The sequence below is a fragment of the Cystoisospora suis genome (assembly GCF_002600585.1).
Source record: "Cystoisospora suis strain Wien I chromosome Unknown contig_4638, whole genome shotgun sequence".
NCBI lineage: Eukaryota > Apicomplexa > Conoidasida > Eucoccidiorida > Sarcocystidae > Cystoisospora > Cystoisospora suis.
The window spans coordinates 795-22,979 of record NW_027157430.1 but is presented as its reverse complement, the minus strand read 5'-3'; the positions used below and the strand labels follow the sequence as shown (position 1 = coordinate 22,979).

Here is a 22,185-nt window from a genome sequence, read left to right as displayed (position 1 = left end):
CCACCGCGAGTTCTCGTCAAGTATCAATTCTTCTAAGCTGACTCGCTAGAAAATACGAGGAGATACTGTTCTTTGCCAACAGCAGTGTAACTTTGAACCTAATACTTACTGGTACAACAGCGGCAGGCTAAATCCGCCATCTTGGTGCAGTTCTACGACAGGACACCTTGGCCGGACATAATCTAATTCTGTGACAACTACGAGTCGTCTTTCGGAAGTGCGGACAGTCATACATGTGTGCTCCGGCAGAGCATGTTGTCCGGATGAGAGGAAGAGCGGCTATCTGACGACTCCTCTACGCGGAGTCAACCGTCCAGCAAGCGACTGTCCTCCCGTTCTGTGCCCGAGCACACACACTTGACTGGTTTGTGACGTCACAAAAAAAACAAAACCGACGCTCCGCTATGGCGAGTTCAAGCTCCACCATGGGATTCCCCGGAGACCGATTCAACAGCTGCTAGACAGCGTCTTTTCCACACTGCAGACACGAGTTCGCCCGTATGCCTTGCCCGATCTTCCCTCCGTACCATACTTCTTGGACTGAGCCTGTCCAGCAAGTTCGCAGCTGAGCGCCACACAGCCCCCCCGTGGTGACAGCACACCTGCCGTCTACCGGCACAGTTCCTGACGGACAGCCATACTGCACGGAGAGCAGATATCAGCCGAAGTAGCTTAGGCCGTAGCTACTTCGGTTGATATCTGCATCCCGCTTGGAAGGCACCCCATACGGGATTCTAATGACTGGCCGGGGTCGGTCACGCAAACTGAAAAGATTTCTCGCCACACATGTTCATGTCAGAAGGCACCACAGAATGGACAAGTAGACGAACAAAAAACCTCCTGATGGCCACTCTTCTCTTAAAATCCTTCTTACAACATGAAATGAGGTAGGCCCGTGGCAGCCTTCCGGAGAAAATAGTCGGACTGACACAACGTTCCGACACCTGCATCAGAAATGCTATCCGCAGAGGTGAACGTCAGCCAGTTAGGGAAACAGAATCACTCAAAACGCGTCATTCACGTATATCACACGTTCCTTACTCAAAAGCTAAACTGTGAACAACCTACTACTGGCGTCCTCAGCGAAGGGTCGCCCCAAATCGGAAGGCCGTCTGGCCCCCATCCATACAAGTTACCAGGTGCTGTATTAAATGTACTTTCTGGATAGAAGTAGGGTGCTGTTGGCATTGAGAGGCCCGCCGCCGGCATGTAGGGTTGCTGATAGCCAAGACTGACATCAAAGGGAGAACCGTCACTTCGGCCCAGTGTCTGCCCCACAGGCGGATGCAGGTGGCCACTAGTAACGGAGGGATATCCACTAACAGAAATAAGTGGTGCCGGGAGGGATGGTGAAAACGCAGCCTGCAGGTTTACTACGTAGGGATTAGCTATATTAGCCGGGGCAGGAAAAGGTGGCATATCCTTCAGATTGCCGCACTGGGGAACTGCCTGGGCAGTGCCCAAAGGCGGCAAAGATTCTGTCTTTTCGAAACCAGATGACGGCACCTCCTGTGGAGAACCAGCGTGGCGCAGAGACGCTGATGGATCATAAAGAAACACTTCAGGAGGACCACTTCGACAGCTGTGTGGCAACCGTCGGTTCCTCGAAAACACAAATGAAGCGCCACGCGGAGTCCCCAGCCGGGTCCAGAAATCGGATACTGCAATCATACGGAGAAACAAAAAGAAGCGCACCAATCGAGAGTTTCGCGAAGTGGAGCAACTGCAGACTAAAGCTAATCTTCTCTCACACAGTCATCGAATGCAGGGACTTTGTCGGGTCTCCCATTTCCCCGCCACTTCGGTTTCGGCGGCCGCTGTCCTAGCTTGTCTACAAAATACGAAGGACCGAGATCGAATCTACTAGGCTGGAATCACTACGCACGTCCTCTCCGACACTTATACGCGACTATCAGAAGACACAGCGGAGCCCAACTGTCTATAGCCTCGCAAGAAGTCTCCCATTCAGGACGAAGAAGCATAAATATAGTCTCTCTTTCTCCTCAGACAAAGAGCTAATCACAAAGTTTGGTATGTCACCGTGGACGGCGCATGAAGATATTTTTCTTGGGCTTACCTGAGGTTTGTGTGCCAGCATTCATGCTGTCGGGAAAAAGCTCGTCAAGAGAGACTGCAGTCGTCAAGTGCAAAGGAACTCCGTACACTGAGCAGGAATCCTCATCATCTGCAGCCAGTTGCTCCGGTAGCCACTGCTGTTCATCCGGCTGTTCGCCTGCCTCTGTTGGAGTGCGTTCTCCTTCACCGTCTAGTACAGTCTCTTCAGCAACGAGTCCTCCATTCGCCTTGTCGACACCTGCTCGGACAGCAACACTCTCATAACAATCGCCCGCTTCGTCCCGTGACCACAGCATTTGTACTGCTTGTTATGCGTGCTCCGTCTACACTGCGAGTTGGTGTACTTCGTGTATTGTACCTTTGATATATCCCCCTTTCGCACATATGTATACATGGGTGTACGTTTGAGGTGCGGCGCAAACGCGTGCTCGCGTGTGTAGCGTCCATATCAGAAACTGAAAGAGCATGAGCCTCTGTCTTGTCTCACAACCTTCAACCCCATGACGCACAGACTTCAGCTACGCCGCAGTTAGGACAGGCACATATGAAAAAGTCCTCCGTGAGACTACAGCGTAGCACAACGGGTCAACAGATCTGCTTATCACAAAAACAGCTAAAGTCGCTATGCCTTCTAAAGGGAGGGGGAAATACAGCTTTCTTTCAGAAACAGGAGTGCTCTAAGGTAGGGTCATCCGGGCACTTAGCACGCGCCCCACCGGTCTTGAACAGTCAGACTCTGGTTTCCATCGAAGACTCCCTCACCGTCCTTTTGTTGCCGGTTCCCAGGCGAGTCAGCGTCAAATCTTGCGTCTTGTACACTGCCCCCGCCTGCCCGGTCAAGTTCTTCGTCTGCGGCAGCATCACCAGTGATGCTGGCGGAGGAAGAAAACGAACCTCCAGCACTCGGTGATTGAGAGCCCTTGAGAACGGCCGGCCTAGGGGTCTGCAGGAGATGCTGAGGCGTGACAGGCATCCGACGCTCGGGTAATGCCACTACCGTGATACCATCTTGATATGAGGTCTCCTCCTCGAAATCATCACCCTCACCTCCCGTCACATCGTTCTCATCCCCCAGCTGGCTTACATCGTCAAACACAGGCTTTAGAGGAGGCGGACAACCTCGACGAGTGTCTGCTTTTGGAGTCGGTTGACTTCTGGTCGTGCTTTCTGGGGCCTTCGTAGTAGCTTGACCAAGAGTCTCTCGTCCTTCCGTCTCGACAGCCAAGCGCCCGTCTGGAAGACTGGCGATGTCATCAGAACCGCCCTCCTGGGCTGTGTGGCTCTCCTTCAAGCGAGAGGAAACGCCTTCGACCCCTCGATCGCTGGTTAGTCCCCTCGCCTCGATAGCGCCGTTCTGAGTTGTGACCACTTTCCCATTCTGTTCTTTGTGCCCGAGTTCCCCACTGCCGCCCTTAGTGGTGCCGTCAAGTGGCCCTCCCATACTAGGATACGGTGTGTGACGAGAACGTTTAGTCAGAAAAGCTTGGACTTCCTGAAACAGCCCCTGCTCCTGCTGTTTCAACGACTGTAAAGAAACGAAATTTGAAAGCGGAGGAGTGGCATGACCAGTCGGAGTAGTTGGCTGCATGTTGGCTGTAACTACTTGTGTGCCGGGTGGAGGCGTGTTACTCCGGAATCCACCAGTAGTCATCATGTGGGAGACGGGGACTCCTTGGGCATAGTTTTCCAGATGCTGTGAGCTGTAGAGGCCTGGAACGTAACCAAAGCTGTTCGCCCAAGCCAGCCAGTCGCGCATGTCAGCCATACCCTTCTCGATAGTCGTGAATGCCCTCATTCCTGCTGGGGAGTCGCTCTGGTTGCAGGCACTCTCCTCAGTGACGGTCATACTTCTTGTAACACCGGAGCAGGGTTCCTCCGGCTGATCACATGGAGCCCCCGCTGCATCACCTGACACTACTTGCTGAGGCCCGGAGCTAATGCCCTCGCCAAATAAGCGTCGATGGCCAAGGCTGAACGTTGGAGGAGATGCCTCATAGCCCTCTTGCGCTGCACCGCAATTCCTAATTGCAACGGGCGAAGCAGGTACAACCATGTACGGAGCGGGACTCGTACGGGCGGCTAGCCCCAATTCACCGTGGCCAGCACTATCCGTGAGACTACGCAACGGGCTTACACGTATACTCTTCCCCTTCGTCTGTTTTTGCGCGCCCTCATTGTGAGTCGATGTGTTCTCCTCTTCTTCAGACTTATGCGCAAGTTTTGCACCGTCTACACAGCAGTCGGTGATTGTGATATCGGAGTAGTTGTTTGGTATGGTCTCTTTATTCCCCGCAGCGGATTTCGTACGTCCCGTTGTGCTGTTGGGTTCGCGGTCGTCGCGTGCGTCCTTTCCGGTATGAGTGCCGGGACCCCGGTCGTGTCCAACAGATGATGGACACATGGTTTGTTCCGACTCCGTCCTGCCGCAGTCTTCAGACAAGGTGCGGGAGATGCCCTCACTTTCGGGGTTGTCAGCATTAGAGAAGTTTCTCAAGGGTTCTAAAGACTCCAATACATCCTCAACATTTGCTGTAGGGAGGGTCTCCAGTAGGTCATGTAAGAGCCCTAAGACGACAGCTCGACTCTCAGCTCCAGTCATTCGCTTTTGTTTCATCTCAAGAGAGCCAGTGCCATTCTGACCCCCTTCAGCCGTGCAGGTAGAAGGTGCCACCGCGGTATACTGCTTCCGTGCATGTAGAGGTCTTGGACTCCCTGATTCCGTTTCGCGGGTAACGACGTGGGCAGGAGAGCGCGAACTCGAGTCCACCAAGTCTCCACTTGCCCTAGATGAAAACGGCAAGACAGCTGTTGTTTGTGAAGACGAGGGGATACCAGCCCACGTAAGATACGTAGTATTGACGCATGTAGGGAACATGGCGTTCTGAGATTCACTTCCCAGGGCTGGGAGTACCACACTCCTGTCCCCACGGCATTGTCCGCCATCCCGGTGAAGGAGCCAGTAGGAGTCATCCCCCGTAGGATGACCGGAGATGGGGCTACCCGCTAGCAGATCCAGATTGTCACTCTGCCAGTCAGGATTACCATTACCATTGATAGTCTCATCAACAGAAGAATTACAATCCGAAGATGACCAGTTCGTGGAAGAAGAGGCAGAGAAATCTTCGGCCTCTGGTTTGCACTCGAAGCTGTTCCTCGTCACTTTTCCCGTGCCCTTGTTTCGGGAGGCCGCTGCAGAGAGAAGTGCATGATCTGAGCGGCGGCTCCCTTCAGACCTGTTCCACGGCTGCATTGTTGGGGAGAGTGTGAGACACAAAGAGTGGCGTCTCTCTCGCAAGAAGCAGGAAGTTTTCACGATTCACCCTGCCAGGCAAGCATCGGAAGAGCAGTGCGCAGAAAACCCATTCGCTATACAGTGAAGACTCGACGCACCGACAACCGTCGTCCGCCGCGCGTATATCCTGAGGAAACGAAACTGAAGAGATTTCCTCAACACGGAGAGTTCCGAGGGCAGCACACGGACATGTATCGTTGCCCGCAGCCGTTGTCGACATGCGGACCAGGGTGGGCCCCAAATCAGATCTGCAGGCAAGAAAGTCAAAACAGAGGAATCTCGGGTCCCGGCGCTTCACACGACAGCGTGTACAACCCGATGCGTCCGCTGGCGTCGGAACCGGGACCGTCCGTCTCTGCCTCTGTGTGTGAACCCAGCATATGACATGAGATCCTTAGCCAGGGAAAGGCACACGACCATGGGGACTGTAACACTACAAGTGTGACTGCTTGACTGCTTCCTGTGAGGACAGCGCTGGACCCACTGCACGGTGTTCAAGCACTCCGCCAGGGCTTGCCACGGCTTGGGAGCGGCAGCTGAACGCCCCGGAAAAAATCCTTATGAAGCTTACATCAGGAATTCTGAGAACTCCACCCTGTGGACAAATTGCCAGAGAAATGTACCCTTCGAAAAGATACCCCTCGTGTGTACGCGCCTCAATCGACTGATTCGCATCGGAGCGGGGCTGCTTGCTAGCACTGCCACGAACTCGGTCGAGCTTACCAAAAGGCCAACTCAGGACCACCTCGCCACGCTTCCTATGACAAGACGGCGTCCATAGAGAAGGAAACTCAAAATGTTACCCAGCCGGGCTGGGCACTTCGCACGCTAAAGCATTAAAACTCGACTGCAGTGACAGCATCGAATGCAACAAGGTCAGGCGCCCCAGGAGGTGGCCGCTCAACCGCGTCCTACGAATGGACGGCAGCCGTCGAGACCACCCAGCCTCAGGGCAGCAGTACGCCAACCTTCTGTGTTTCTACGCAACAGCGTCAGCAGTAAAAGTGAGGAATAAAAACATGCAAGAAACCAGCGAGAAGTTCAGCTTACTTTCCAGCAATTACCCAATGGCAACCGGGCAGCAGTCTCCATCCTCGGTCCACTGACGCTGCAGCTCGAAGGGCGCAGTCCGAACGTAGCCTCCACGCTGTAAGCGAGTACGCGGAGTCCGCAGCGGCCCCCGGCCCAGCAAAAAGAGAGGAGAGAGACCAAAAGAACCTGCGTTGTTTCGCAGTGCAAACTGTCAAAAGAAGGCATAAACAGGTCCGTGTCCGTCGCTACGAGGTCCCCGCCTGTTAACATCGACACTCAGTTGAACCGCCCCAGCTGCCTGCTCTTCAGGTCTTCAGAGGACAGTCACGAACCGCGTCGGGCCACCCGACAATCGTCTGTATCGCTTCACACGGGAAGCATCGCTGCAGAGCGCGAGCTGGCCTCGCTTACACCGGGCGCGTCTTGCTCATTACACTTTCGACAACCTGCCCGTATCATGCGTGGGTAGCAAGGCAACATTGGATAGCGGCGGCACCTACAGGTAAACAGCCGCAGCGTGCATTTAACAGACTGGTACGCGCAGCGGCTCCTGTCCCTTGGCTGGCGTTTAAAATGTTGAAGCGAGAGGGCCAGGCTATCATTCTTGGGGTGATACCAGGAGTAGCTTCTGTCTACGGTGGAAAGGGGAGTTGCTCTTCGTCGTCATAGCTGCAAATGCCTCAAAACTGGTTCGATGTGAAAGCACACATTTCTGCCTCGTCATGATTGTCCGTTTTAAGCCGATGGTACCTCCAGGAGGAGCCGCTTCGTTCGGTAACGCGAGTCTTGCAGGGGAGGCCGCACTGTACGAGAGGAAGCGAGGTTTCCTTCCGAAGCTAGCTTTAGTCTCACGTGGTGCAAGAGCTCCTGCGCTCTTCGAGAGTGTGCCCAACCATGCACTCGTGCTCGACAGCCCGTGGCCGATCCTGTCCCCTTCCTGTGAAGTCCCCCTTTTCCAACCTCTGTCATGGACTACTCGTGGTGGCCACCCTGGCACAGAATGCACCCACGTCAGGTGAACGAATTCAACTGGGTTGGCCCCCTGGCAACTGAGGCTTCTTTCCGGAGCTGCGGTAGAAAGCCTCGGAGATCGGCTCCGCAATACCAGCCAATCAATATTCTACAGCGTACACTACAGACGTAGAGCAGATGCGCACAAATAGTCCGCCGCGCTGAGCCATTTGCTCTTGCCGTCAGGATTGGTTGCTCGGTGACACCCGGCTACTACGACCATCCGGTACTCTGCAACCTGACTAAGAGAGTGCGGGAGGTCGAGCTATCCCGAAGAAAATGTGTTTTTCAAGCCGATATACTCTTGCCTGCGGAGCGGGATGGCCCGCCGTCTGACCAGGCATTGCCCTTCCGTCCCGGCACCGCGACCATTCTAGTCCGCGTGGGTGCCGGCCTGACCAGTTTTCTTTCTCTTCCTATACCACTAATGCTCCGAGGTTCCGTGTTCGCTAAACGGTACCCTTCTGCTGTGTCGGCAGAAGACAACCGGAGCGACTCAAGGGCATTAGCGGGCAACCAAACATCCGGGTGCTGGCTGCTGCCCGAACCGCGGGGAGGTGCCGGCCGTAGTGGAGGGACGTGGGCTTTGCAATACGCCGGGACGCAGAGTCTGCAGGACGTTCCAAGGGACGCCAACCTCTGGAGTAGGCGGAGGACATGCGAGTTTCCTGAGCCAGGCAGAGATATTATTCCCGCCACCAGCGGGAAGTTTTCTCCGCGGCGGTGTTACACAGCACCACTCGAAGACAGGAGATTTCCTCCCCCCTTGTGACACGTTAACGTGCAATCTGCCAGAGTGCCCCACGAAGCGAGTTCTGAGTCTCGGTATGCAAATAGCTGGTACAGCCCGCTGGAAGCTAGGGATCAAAACGCCCGCCGAAACTCCTCCGATGAGAGCTGCCAGTTCGGGTTATACGCGCCCTCTTGTACGACGTGCCCACTGGTTCCCGGCCAAACCTAGGACCAGGGTCGCCATCTGTATTAGATTTCGGGTAGCACACGAAACTCTACTCTAAATCCGTAAAAGCAAGCTCACGCCTCATGGTGTCCAGTCATGAAGCCAGGCGTACTGGCGGCTTGGAGCGCAAGCAACAAAGTGAACTCGCTGAGGATCAAGCTCTCTATCGTGAGTACTGTCTCAGGTGGGAAGAAGTTCCGGGAAACTGGTCCAGACGGAAGGGCGCGAGTAATTCATCATGAGGGTAGCGCACCATGCCTTGCCATTTCAGTAGCGACTACAGCGGATCGTCAGCACGGGCAAACCAGATCAAGCGCGGTTGGGGTAGTGTCGCCACCCGTCTGAGGTGAGAGGAGGGGGACTGTTCATTGGCTGGCATACGGAGTTTCCTCTCTTCTCTGCGCGTGCTCCAGTAGTAGCATGCCCTGGAATTGATGAAGAACGGGTATCCTTGCGCGCGAAGGGCTCCCTGAGGAGACCTACATTTCCATCTCATGATTTCAGTTTTCTGTTGTCTGGTAGGTTTTTTACGTCATGACACACATACTCCCCGAACAACCGCCCGCCTGTCCTGAAGCAGGGGGCTTCGTCCGAAGTCGTTTATTGAAGGTCGCGCTGTGGAGAGATTTACCGAGTACATATTTGAAAAATGGGAAAAGAGCCTCTCTTAGGAGATTTTTTTCGGTTTTCTGTGTTATCCTCTGAAGTTTAAGGCAAGTACTGCGTGCGGAGAGGGCCTCTGGCTTTTCGGACTTCTTCGGCATCGACACCCTCCGCGGCAGAGAGGCGAGTGGTAGCTGCAGCCGATGGAAACGGATGCTTGTTTTCTGCTTGAAGTGCTTACGGGACAAATCCGTCAATGGTCACTGCCTTTTCCCGTTCTGTTTGCTTCGCAATCTTCTACGATGCCGTGGGTGCGCACTTCCGGCCATTGTCTCTTACCTAGACGACCTCATCGCCGCCACGTGCGCCGCTCTGGTTTCTCTCCTTCTGTACATTACAGCACTGTTGTCAAACCAGAAAAGGTGATCTTACACCCGCCTTTCAGGACTGACGTTGTTTCCTCTCCCGAGTTTCCTCCGGTCTAACTCTCCTCAACATCGTTTTTGGAGGGGTGATAGACAGCGGCCCCTCCTCTCCTGGGGTACTGTCCTGGGCCTTGTTTCTTTAAAAAGGGAAAGCGGTCTACCCTACGGAATTTGACGTCGGTGAAGGAACTTAGGGGTGGTTGTGGGTGTATGGGTCAGCCTGCGTGTATAGCTTCTTTCAACAGACCAGGATGGCGTATGGTGCATCCGGTGGGCGGGCGGTTACCGCGTGTGGCGGGCCGTGGTAGCATAGGAGGATTCCGAACCTGTAGGTGACATCCCATTCTTTTCTTGAGTGTAGCTGGCTGGAAAAGGGTAGTTTTGCAGAGGGTATTTCCGCCCTAGATTGGTGAAGATCTCAGCATTGTAAGCACAGATACGCGGCGGCTGAGGCATTCATGATCGTGGTCGTCATTCCTTTCTAGGTAGGAGCTTTCTTTTCTGTATACACCTGGGAGGGAAATTTTCCAACTATCGGCAGGCGCTTGTGCCGCTGAAAAAGTTTCAGGTACAGTTTCCTGACGTGCTGCCGCCGATTCAGAGTGCCCCGCCGTAAAGGGATAGACGCACGTGGAGCACCCAGCATCGTAGCGTTCTGAACGTGCCGGGCTCTCCCCCTGCACTCCCCTAGCGGGGCTTTTTTGCTTATAGAGAGGACGCGTAACGCACGTTCCTAAGTGCGAATCCTATTACTTTTCATGTTCGTGGGTACCTTTCTGTCTTCGCTGTTTCTCCTTAGCATCTACAACGCGTATGACTGGATTCTCCTGCTCAGTCTCATCGTACTCGCATGCACCTCCTCCTCCTCGTTCTCTCCCGCTCGGATCCTTCGCGTTCGGCATCACTCTTGCTCCCCCAACTGACTGGCGTCGTGTTTTGACTGCTCTGTCGTCTGGGTTGTATGGAGAAACCGCTCACAAGAGAGCTACCCATGCTTCGGCCTGTTGTTCGGCCGCCTCAGGAGCGTCTTCCGGCGTCTGACGAGAGGCAGGGGAGATTCGTGGCGACGCGCCTCGTCAGTTCGCGACTAACAGCTATCTTATGTGAGAAAGAAGAGGGTGACAGCGTGAGGACACCGCAGTAGCAGAAGCCGAGAGAGCTGCTTGAAGGCTGTCTCTTTCAAAGGACTTCGACGGCGGCCTAACTTAGGTTGTACAGCTTCTGTTGTCTCTCGTCATGCTCAGATGCGGCGTTTTCTTTCTAGTTGCCTGTCATTGGTCTCTTTCCTGTCTCCCCCCTCCTCATTCTTTGAGTGATACCCCAGGTCCGCCTGAGGAGCTCTTCCTTTGTCTTTCCACTACATACAGCGTTCACCATCCCCGACGAAACGAGAGTTCAAAAGAGAGCACAAGACGTGCAAGCGCCGGTGTGGTCTTCCTTTTAGCCGGTCCCATCATATGCAGACGGGCCCCTAGTACCTACACACAGGCACAAACGTCCTCTTCACAGCGTCTCTCTGTCTCTGTCTTCCATCACTTTGCGCCGACCGGTCCTTCTTGCACGTTTTCGGGTATGTGAGCGCGAATGCAAGCGGCTGGGATTACTTACTGTTCAACGGCAACAACAAGGGACCAGACTAGCTTCGGTGTAGCTTCAAACTCCGAAGGCTCAGCTTGTTGCATTCATCCGCAAGGCAGGCAGTCTCCCCGATATCTGTCATCTCTCCCAGTCGCCCTCCGACATGACTGTGCTGTGACGAGGGGAGTCTTTATGAGGGGGTTGGCCGCGTCAACTCCAGTCCTACGTTGTACTAGTTGCCGTTCCCCTGGGCTTGACCAACCGCAGCTCGTGGTTCGCGGCAGGGGTATCTCAACAGACTCTAAGAAAAAGAGAAAGGAGATCGGCTGGCTTGATAGCCTGGAACAAAGTGCCAAGAGCCTAGTGCGTCAGATGAGAGTCCCCATGGAAGTCATGTGACGGATGGTTTTTCGATGGGAGACGATGGCAGGTGACGGACGAAGAAAAACAAGGGTACCGGGAGGCAACGGCTTTCTTACGGTCCAATGGAGAGACACATGTCGCGACGGAAGAATGTTAGACTTCAAGCCGGGGAAAGCCGTGTCGATGTTTAAGTGTGTTAACGCCTGTCCGACAACTTCTCTTCGTTGGGGATGGTTCCTGGTTTTTGTTTCCCTCGTCTTCTCGCAAACAGCTGTTCTCGTCGCATCGTCGGCGCCTAAAGAAGGGGACACTGTTTCTTCCCCTGAGGGATCTGGTAGTGAGGTGAATAGACTCCCTATCGGATCCAGTGATCCGGCAAGAGAGGACCGTCCTGTATCAGGACTCACTGGCCCAGGCATAGCGGACGCTGTGACGTCTGCTGCTACGGCCAGGGTGGACGCACCTAGGAGTGAGAGTAGACCCAGTGACCCGTTTGCTCAAGTCAGTTCACAGTGGAGAAACTGGGGGAGTGAAGATGACCAAAGAAGCGGAGAACCTCTCAAAGAAAATGTTTTTCGTCCGTCAGTCTTAAGGCCTTCTCCGTCACCGAGCCAGCAAGACGATGATGCAGTCGGCGCCAAGGTGTCTTCGGAGGGATTGCCGGAAGAAGACCGGAGTGAACATGGGTTATTGGAGGAAGCTCGAATACCTAGTCTCACTAGGATACTACAAGAGGACGAGGATCTTAGAAAGGACACTCCGTTTTATCCTAATGAAAACCATTTTGGGCTCCGTCCAAGAAACCCGCTTTCGTTCGTCGTACCTATCAGGGAGGGTCGACAGTCTGCCCCGCCAGGAGACTCCTCGCGGTATGGGTGGGATGGGAGCATCCGAGAAGCGTCGGATGGAGGAGAAGAAGAGGGAGAGGAGGAAGGACATATGAGCAATAACATGGATGAGGTTCCTGAAGCGCCGGCGCGGCCGGGTTCTACGATTTTTTCCGAGACACCAACCTGGATAGCTCCCTCGCTGAAGACGGAAAACACCACTTTTCCTTCCCACGAGTTCCGTTCTACAGCAGACGAGAAGGAGCTTTCTGCAAGTCGTCTACCCGGGCAACAGGAGGATGCTGATCCAGAGTTCTCACGAGGAAGGGAGACTGGAAGGCAGGGCGATTCTGGTTCTTTAAAAGAAATAGACTTCGCACACTCAGACGGTGAGCTACAACAGTGGTCTGCCTCCCTAACTAATTCAACTCTGATTGCCAGGAAACGCGCGGCTAGCGGTGAATCCAATGGGAGTTTGGGGACTGCTGGTGTCCCAGACGGGTCTAGTCCTCTTGGTGATCATCCACCGACTGGACCGACGCCGTCACTGCCTGGAATGCGTACGAGCACCGCAGCAGAGTCTGGCAGATTCGTAAAGCGTGCATCAGTCTCGGTTGACGACAGTCTCCAGAGGCTTCGTGACTTCCGACATAAGTTTAGAAGTGAAGGAGGTGGTTTGGCAGGGCTCAGTCCTTTTTCTCGTTTCCGACGTCCTTACCCACCATCTCCAGTCGGTTTGGAATCATCTGTTGATTCGCGTGACACCAGCGGTTCTCCTCCAGATACGAGAGAAGGCTCGTCAACGGAGAAGAAGACGACAAGCCCGCAGATGAAAAATGAAGTCAGCCGGTTTGTTTACCCCGACCCTGTAGATCGAAGTTGGGGGACAAATAGCCATATTTGGTCTACAGGCGGAGACAACCCTACAGGAGGGGATGCTGCCGCCGGTGCCTCCGAAAGGGTGGGTGAGGGACGTAGATATGCAGATGGGGGGGATACTTGGCGAGACACTTCTTCTCAGTATGATCGTTCCCCTTCGAATAGATATGAGGATGCTAGTGATTCGAAAGGTGGTAACACGTACAAGAGTCGAAAAGGTCCGAGTAACTTTACGTGGTATCCACCACGATCTGCTTATCGTGATAGATCAGCGAATAGTCCGGAGTATAGGAAAACGTCTGAGAACGGCTCATATGGAGGAAAGCAGCTTCGGAGGGGTTCAGATGTGTTACGAAAACAGACGCCGTCTTTGTATCATGGAAAAGAGTCATCCTTATCATCATCATCATCTGGACTGCCGAAATTTTTAACTGCGTCAACCTTCTATCCTCCGGCTGATTGGGATCATCCAAGGGTGTCAAAGAGTGCTTTGATCAACTCCTTGGGTTTAGAGAATCCTCTCTCCTCGTCGAGGAGACGGAGACACCAAAAGGGAGATAACTCAACGAAGGGTCTCGCAAGAACAGGAGGTCATGGAGTACCGACACCTTCCAGCCGCAGATCCAGTAATCTTCACCATGATGATCGGTGGAAGAGCGAAGGAGAGAAAGTTGCATTTGAAAGAAGTTCATGGAATTCAGTCCCAGCTCACATGCTTCAACTAGCGACAACACCGGGAAGCACATATGTTGACGGTGGACTTCGTGTCTCCGTCCCTGGAGACCATGAAAGTCGATACATGAGGGCTAGAGATAATAAGGCAGACTTCCATCGCGGTGATAGAGATGCGTCTTCAGCGGGGGGAGGACCCCAATCGGACCATGGAGTGTCCGGGGGAGGCGAGGTCCCTCACAGACTTCTCAAGAATCTTTCGCTTGAGCGATTTCTGAGAGTCACTCGAGGTGGTAAGGAGACAACCGTGTCTTTTTTTTCATAGATGAGGTATCTGGGGGGTGTATGTATGGAGAGGGCAAGTCGCGTAGAATTCTTTTGTATGCACTCTGCGTTGATAGACACCCCAAGGTAACTAACTGACTGGCTCCTTGTTGGTGTTGTAGGTAAGATCCCCTCTAAGTTTATCTCGTGCGTAAGTGTGTTGTATCTTACCAGAAAGGAACCGACACTGAATTTCCTTCAGTGCCTATGCCTCACTGTCTTCTTTCTTCTCTTTGATGGCCGAGGGGTACGAGAGAAAGAGTTCGAAGATACGTCTATACAATCTGGGTTCAGCTATGATAGAGTCCGATACGAATCACATTCTGCCTCGTCAGTGATGCGCACCACCCCAAGAAACACATATCTCTATGAGCCAGTTTCAGCTGGCTCTCTTTCACACGGTCGCTGGTTTGTTCATCTCCGAGGGTTTTTCGAAAGAAGCCTGTTGGTTTAGAAGAGTCTCGTGGTTTGTAGTGAGAGCGCTTCTCTTTATTCTTACCTCAGTTACTTCATACTTCGTCCGAATCTCTCTGTCTCTTTGCTGGTGTGGCGAGTACAGGCCTCGAGAGACTCTTCTCTCCCGTTGTTCGCGCACGGCTGTGCCGTGAGTTACTCCATCAACCAGGATATGTCGAGATGTTTACGATTCTTGTCCTACTGCATGTGCGATGGCCGGCGTATACCGGACAGCCAGGGGGAACGAGAGTTTTCATAGAAGATTTAAAGTCAAAGACAGTGCCTACCAAGGTCCTAGGTGAAACCAGTTTGCGGATGCTGAAGCAGTGTCCGATTCATCGCATGTGCCGCCAAGGGGTAAGATGACGAGTCTTCTTTCAGAGAACCTTCATTGCTATAGAGATAACTAACACCTGCCTTCTGTCTATAAAAGATGTATATAGTCGTCTGTCGAATTGTTACCTTGTGTACCCTACCCGAGGGGCTGCATTTGTTTCATTATCGACGTTGCTGTCCGGACTTGCTCTTCGTTTTCTTGGAGTCGAGAGGAGACAGGTTTGTCTGAGGTGGGGCAAGAGCCGGCGTTCTCCCTCGCAGAAAATGATCATGCCTCTTCTTCTTAGGTCATCACCGCATCACATGAAATCTAGGAGCTTAGTATACACGCGCAGGGGGTGAGCGTATATAGAGACATGCATATCAGAATCGGATGCACCTATCGACTTACTACACGTATCCCGTGTGAAGTGTACAACCGTACCCATAGGAGCCAGGCGGCCTCCGAAACGTGCATCTATTCAAGCAAGGCTGTAGGCGTCTTGCCTTGCTTATACACGCCGATATCTGTAGCTCTCCAACTTCTTAAGGCTCCGAGGCTTCACGTGATTTTTTTCTTATTGTACACTTCCGCTTGTCGCACAGAAGAGCACGGGAAACATCTCCCGACTTCTTTGCGAAGCGAACTTTTGGAGTTCATTTCCTTTACGCCTTTTCCGGAAGTGTTCATAGCAGTTGCCCTTCACATAAACACCTACCCATTCACGTCCTGCCCCCATCCTTACCATCATAGTTTTCGATCCGGAGGAAGGAGAATGGTACGTAGCTCGCGCGGAAATCCTCGCCGAAGCAAACAAGCGACTATTTTCTTTGTCATTCCATTTCTCGTCGTGCACTGGGAAGACAATCGATGCACTTGAAGAGATCCCCTGATAGAGGCCCCTCGAGGAGGGGGAGGGCTCTCATCAAGACGTTGAACAGATGGATCACCACAGTTATAACGAGAGGCTTTCTCGTGTCACTGCCACTACGGAATGCGCAGATTGTCCATGTGAAGAGCTTGAATGTTCGTATTTTTTTCCCTTCCCTGTTGCTTCTGGGTTGTTTCCAGCTGGCATCTCTCTCAGAGAGATTGAATACGCCACAGGACATGGAAGCCTTAAGGAATCTTCACTTTGAGCAGAGCCCTGATTTCTTTCGCTATTCAATGAACTATATAGGAAGCGGGACTCATATTGTACACACGGCTCGATCCCTCTTTGAGGCGTTAGCTGTTGTTTGGGAGATCTTCTCAACAGCAATCTTGAGAGAGCATCTTTTCGGCATGAACACCCTAGAACTCTATCGGTTGCAACGTTCTGATCCTCTCTTCTGGCCTACCCTTGCTGAAAGGCTTCTTGATGTCTGGCAGCGAGAGCGGAGTACAAGCATCTCCGTCCTTTGGACGTATATGAACCTGGCATCTCTCGTCGACACAGGCCCAACCACTAGGTGAGGAAGCAGCAGGAGAGCTTGTTTTCTCTGCTAAGTATTAATATCTGACTGACGTGCTCAACACACTGGCGTGATTCTCACTAACGGCTAGGGGAAGTATAGCAAGATAGGGACGTGGTGGTGCTGGTGATCTCTCAATATACGTAGATGCTGTATGTCCGAAGAAAGTAGATACATCATACGGCGGGGCAGCATCATCAGCAGCGTCAGTAGCCATCGGAAGAAAGTCATAGCAAACAACTGCAGCTCTGTCGGCATGCATCCGCCTACGCACACATATCTATTCGGGATGTTTCCTTAGTCAGTCTGTATATATAACATTCCTGTACCCTACGATGAAGAAGCGTTTGTAACTAAACTAAACCGTATGTTGCTGTCAAGTGTCGTCTGCATTATAGCTGGGCTCGCTTGTTGTCGTCGTCATCCCTCAAGGAGGGTAATTTCATAGCTTGCCTTGGTAAGACGTGTGCTCATGTCGGGTGTATGTACACCTTGTAAAGCCGCTGTTGTGACTTTGACTTCAGCTTTTCTCTTCTTCATTCTGGGTAGGTAATCCTTGAACCACTTGATTCTTCTCACGACCCCTCGTTGTTGTAGTTTGCAATTGCGTGTGTTACGTGCTTCGTTGTCTTTCTCTTCTTCTGTTACGGTATTTCTGGTGGTTTTTCTGTGACTTGCTGTTGCCTGCATGCACGTTCATTTCAGAGTTCAGAACGGGGTAATTATTCTTCTTTTGGAGGGTGTCTGGGAGAGGACCTTTCCTTCCACAACGTTGTTTTCTGAACATACTACACATAACAGCCAGCCAAGTACGGTGACGTATCCTATCATATCAACTGATCCTATGCGATCATCTCCCTTCAGTGCTGTCAAGCTAAGAAAGCATGGTCGTCGCTTACACAGTGTTGACAGTGAAGAAGAAAAAGAAGACGATGTTGAGTTTGATGAGAGGGATGACCATGTTGACGATAGACCCTCTTCTTCTTCTTTCTTTGGTGAAGCTTTCACGTTTCCTTCATTTCCGTCTTTTCCTAAAAGAGAAGAAAAGGGGGGACTGTCAGAAACATTATTAGGAGACAGTGATAGAAGTGAACCCAATACATCCTTACGTGCTTCGTCACTTGTATCCCAAGCAGCAGCTTCATTTTTCCAAAATGCTGCCTCCCCTTCTGCTTCTTTCTCTCTCTCGCCTCCTCCTGCTCCTAGCTCTATCTCTTCTTCATCCGATTTTCCTTTATCTCCTCTTCCTGTCTCCTATGCGGAAGAGAACAGGAAGTCCCCCCCTTCAGACATGTACAAGAATGTGGATGATCGATCCATGTCTTACGCGACTCTACGGCGATTACAAGACCGAGTTGAACGGGCTATCCATCGTAGACTTGAATTAGTTGTCAGCCGCTTAGGCTTACCACTCGATGCATCCTCGATGCTGTCTCGAAATGATGTTAATAATGGCTGGGGATGGCCGTGTATCAAACACATCCCAGGTGGTCCCAAGAAGGGGGGACCTATGCCACCCAAGAGCTTTCGATGCGTTTCACCCCTCACTTGCGATGACAGCGCTAGTAATGATGAAAGCCCAGATCCGACTCGATTAGGCCTCGAGCTTCTCTTCTCGGCTACAATGCTCGGTACATGTCCTAGGGGATGGCAAGGAACACATCGTTCGCTATCTCACTTTAGAATTCCTGATGTACAGGTAACAGGATTCTTTGTGGAAGGAGGTATACGTGGACCTCTCTCAGCTTCGCCTCGGCCCCCCGGCAGAAGTCAAAATCGTGGTCGTCGTCGACTTGATGCATTCGATGATGCTGCTGCTGATGATAGAGGGGGGGAAGTAGGCATAGGGCATATGAATAGCTATACGAGATTCGGTGTCGGTTCATCTTCTATGTCCTCGACAGAAGGACGTGTAAGGGAAGGGGGGGGGACCGTTCCAGGAACAACGACCTCGGGAATGACGGAGTCTTCTTCTAAACGGCCTCACCCTCACAATGGAGAGGAGGAAGGAGAAGAGGAAGATGACCATGAGCAAGAAGAGAAGGTTCAAGTCGCTGGCATCTTCGGAAATGAAGTCACTCAAGCGGTCCTCGAACAACTGAAGAGAGATGTCCCCCCCGGAGGAATTCTTGTACAGGTGTCTCTTGTCGATGTTGGAGCATGGGACCAAAGAAAGAAAGAACAAGGGTCAAATGAAGGAGAAGGGGGGGAACAACGGTTTCATCATAATACAGGAATACTATCCCTCCCGACGGAATGCGGGCGTGGCTCGGGTTGCAGGCCTACCTATGAAAGACTAAAGGAAGAAAGAGATCGTCGATCTGATTGCCGAGAGGGTCGAAGTTCTCATTGTCACCCTCATCCCAAGAGAATCAGTAGGAATGGAAGTAGCGAAAGGGAGAGTTATACCAGCTCCAGTGTACATACAAATAGTACGACGAGTAGCCCGATGCCTCTAACATATGTCCCCGTGACTCTAGCTATGCGCATGTTACAATTGGATTTGAAGAGTGACCCTGCTCTTGAGAAGGTTCGAGGACGTGCATCACCACTCATCATGGATACGGTCGATTTAGATTCCGCTGAAATGTTCGATCGAGACAAGAATCCTCGACAAGATCATGATGTCCATATCTATATATCAATGCCTTTAGCTGAATTTCTAGAGAAAGGAGGAAAACAAGGCATGAAAGATGAACTCTTTGCGACGATCTCCCGTCACCCCAAACGATGGATTGCTGCGGCCTCAAGAACAATCAGTTATGATCGACTTCGTATACAAGGAGTGGGAAAGTGGACTGAAGAGGAGGAGGGAGTTTTCTTTGGCAAGAATGACCAAGAAACCATAGACCTCCTTGATAGTTTTGGAAGTGGACATGGGGAAGACGATGATGAGACTGAAGTTGTAACGACGGGTGAGGGTGTCTCACTACGTCGTCGGCGTCGCCTCAGTTCACAAGATCTCCCCAATGAAGAATCATCCTCTTCATCTCCAGGAGGACCACCATCATCTTCCGTCTCCTCTGACCAGCCACCAACACCGCCACCTTTCAAGCTTGGTGAGATTCTCCATTCATCTACCAAACCTTTACCTCCCCCTACTTCTTCACTTCATAAACGCAGAATGGACCGGTCTTCTACCCCGGCTCCTCCAAATCCAAGTTCACCCAATGTGACTGCTAGCACGAGTAGTGGCCCTACAACGACAACGACAAGAAGTCTACTATTCCCCACCTTCAAAAAAAACTTCGATTTCTGGCCTCCTGTCTCACGACCGCATGATAGTCGTGGTCGAGGTAAAAAAGCCAAGGTTGACGGAGTAGTATTAGTGAAGAGCAAAGCTTTTGGCACCGTTTTTCCGAGAAAGGACGAAGAGCTCGCCTCTCACATTATCAAGAGAAGGAGAAGGAATGAAGATCAAGTCTATGGAAATGATACTGTTCTAGGGCTTGGCGTACGGTATGGCCACATCTTGGTTCATATCGCTATCGAAGGACTTGCCTGTAAACTTGCTGATCGAAATAAAAGCGGACTAGAGGAAGATGTCCTACTTGCTATGACTGCTCATGAAGCGATGCTCCGTCTTACCCGCAGACTTCGCTCTCAGGATGATATCCGCGTCATTCACGTTCACGATGATGAAATCGACTTCGAGGTAGGAAGAAAAGAAAAGAGAGAAAGCGACCAATCTTCGTGAGTGACTGACTGACTGGCTGGCTGGCTGCATAGATGCTTGATGTTTGTTCTTTGTTACAACTCGTGTGCACAAAGTGGCACCGTTACACATTCTTATACTACACATACACACGAATTCCTATGGCACCCTCAGTTGTGGTATGTGTACAACCGTAATGGCCTCTATCTATCTATCTCTACATGTTGGGTAGGTTTACATCGTGGTGTTGTTGTCTTCTGTCCTGTGCTGACAACTACAGTTTGCAACAAAGACGAGCTTTGATGCGACAGAGCACCTGGAGGCAGATGATGACTTTCCTATCTGGCTCGTTGCTGTAGTAAATGTTTGCATCGCCATCCTCTTTATTTTCATCATCATTGGCCTGACATGTGCCCGACGACGAAAGAAAGCCCCATATTGGTTACTGTGTATCTGTGGAGCTACACCTCCATGGCGTAATTCACGTACATCAACCGATGTAGTAGGTCGACGAAAGGAGCCGCCACAGGAGAAACCTGAGAACCCCAGACCACAGGTTGGTCGTTGGCCCGGAGAGGGGGACCAGTCCGATCATGAGAGCGAAGTATCCACATACACACCTGGCCTTACACAAGCCCAAGATGGTGAGATTCCTTCAGAAGGAATAGAAACTGCCCTTGGGGCATTCGGGCCGATGTACGATCTTCATGATCCAACATCGAAGAATATGCCTCCCAGCATCATGATGACAACCTTGACGAATCGGAGAAAAGGAGATTCACAAGGAGACGAAGGAGCTGAAGAAAACGAAGGTCATAACGAGACATCTCCTCATCCAGGAGGGGAGACGGCATGTCTACCTGGTGTCTCCCCCGTTTCATGTGAGGGAGGAGGAAATGGTCGTCGTTGTAGTTCTTCACATCAGGCCCCTCCTTCTTCAGTGTGCGGTGGTGCGGGCCCCTCGGCATTATTATTAAGAAACAATGAAGCAGGAAATTCAGTCAGTAGGCTGGAGTCTGTTAGAATCCATACACGTTCACCATGTACTGCCTCTCCTTCTGTCACATGGGCACGTCCAATGAAACGTAGCATGACTCTACCAAGCCTAGTATATAGGGAACGTGATGGTAGACGACGTCGCGGCCAGCAAGTAGATGATGATGACGAAGACGAAGAAGATGACGGGGAAAGTTCATCTCTTCCGCATTCTTCTGGTTCCTCTGGATCTCAATCAGACGGCTCTAGTGAATCACGCGCCGCAGTAGGAAGTGACGCGAGTCATCGGAGCGGCCAGAAAGCAGGAGGAGGAGTTGTAGGTGGTTTGATGAGACTTGGGTTACGTAGGTCTTTCTCTCAACCATTCCGGACGCTGTCCATTGCATCTTCTACAGACTCCAGCTCAGTACCTGATTCAGCTGCTGCTTTCAACGCGGCTCTCAATAGAAGAAAGCGAGCAGGCTCTTTTCTAAGTGGGGGAGGTAACCGATGGAGATCCGTCAACGGTGGAGCTCTTTTGTCTTCTTCAAGGTCATTCCGCGATCGACGTGATGATGATAGTGACGAGTCTTCAACAGGATCTTTCTGTCTCTAGATGGATCCATCAACCTAGATGAGAGCGTTCTTTTTTTTTTCGATCCTCATGTGTGTCAGAAGGAGAAGAATGAAATAGCTCTCTCTCTCTCTCTGTGTCGCCCGGTAGAACATCACTTAGGAGAACCTCTTGCATCAGGATATTTGGTGTAAGGCAGCCATACGACTGTGATCGAGAGTCAGTGAATTTTTCCTCTTGCTTGGCATTCTCCGGAATACCGACGCCACGACGCGAGGGGGACATATCGACATGAGTCCTCTCGAGAGGAGGATGTATTGCAGAGGAAGATATATGATGATAGCGAAGAGCTCAAGTGGGCTGGGGGATGGTCGTTTTCCGCCTTCCAAGGCATTAGAGCTCTCGCATCATCGTCATCATCATGCGTATTCGCTACCTACTGTATACGAGATGTGTAAGAGTGATTTTTCGTGCTGCAGCACAGATATGAATAGTCACCTTCAACGTTTTCTTATTACATGGTCCCTGGGGAACCCGGAGGTACCTTTGGCACAACAGAGAAGAAAGCAACACTTAGAACTCTCTGTCTTGAAGTTTTGAGGGGGGGTGGGAGGGCGGCAGGGAACAGGATGGGATTCCTGGTGATTTGAACAGTTAGCTGAGGAGTTTATTTTTCGTAAATGAAGTCGGTGTATTCTACAAACATTTGTGATGG

General features: G+C 51.9%; 2 protein-coding genes across 2 annotated transcripts; one reads left to right on the top strand and one right to left on the bottom strand.

Annotated features, from left to right (window-relative positions):
• Positions 1–479: 479 nt before the first annotated feature.
• On the bottom strand, positions 480–6,745 carry CSUI_008328 (uncharacterized protein). The gene is made up of 4 exons (XM_068068462.1): positions 6,419–6,745; positions 2,839–5,616; positions 2,078–2,314; positions 480–1,661 (listed from the first exon to the last, which is right to left on the bottom strand). The coding sequence occupies exons 2-4, from the start codon at positions 5,324–5,326 to the stop codon at positions 1,042–1,044; spliced, it is 3,345 nt and encodes a 1,114-aa protein (XP_067919561.1). The 5' UTR covers positions 5,327–5,616; positions 6,419–6,745; the 3' UTR covers positions 480–1,041.
• A 2,004-nt stretch (positions 6,746–8,749) lies between these two features.
• Positions 8,750–22,160, top strand: CSUI_008327 (uncharacterized protein). Its single transcript, XM_068068461.1, has 6 exons — positions 8,750–9,394; positions 10,197–14,009; positions 14,600–14,853; positions 15,884–16,263; positions 16,972–19,921; positions 20,202–22,160. Exons 2-6 carry the CDS (start codon positions 11,378–11,380, stop codon positions 21,510–21,512), a joined length of 7,527 nt encoding a protein of 2,508 aa, XP_067919560.1. The 5' UTR covers positions 8,750–9,394; positions 10,197–11,377; the 3' UTR covers positions 21,513–22,160.
• Positions 22,161–22,185: the final 25 nt, after the last annotated feature.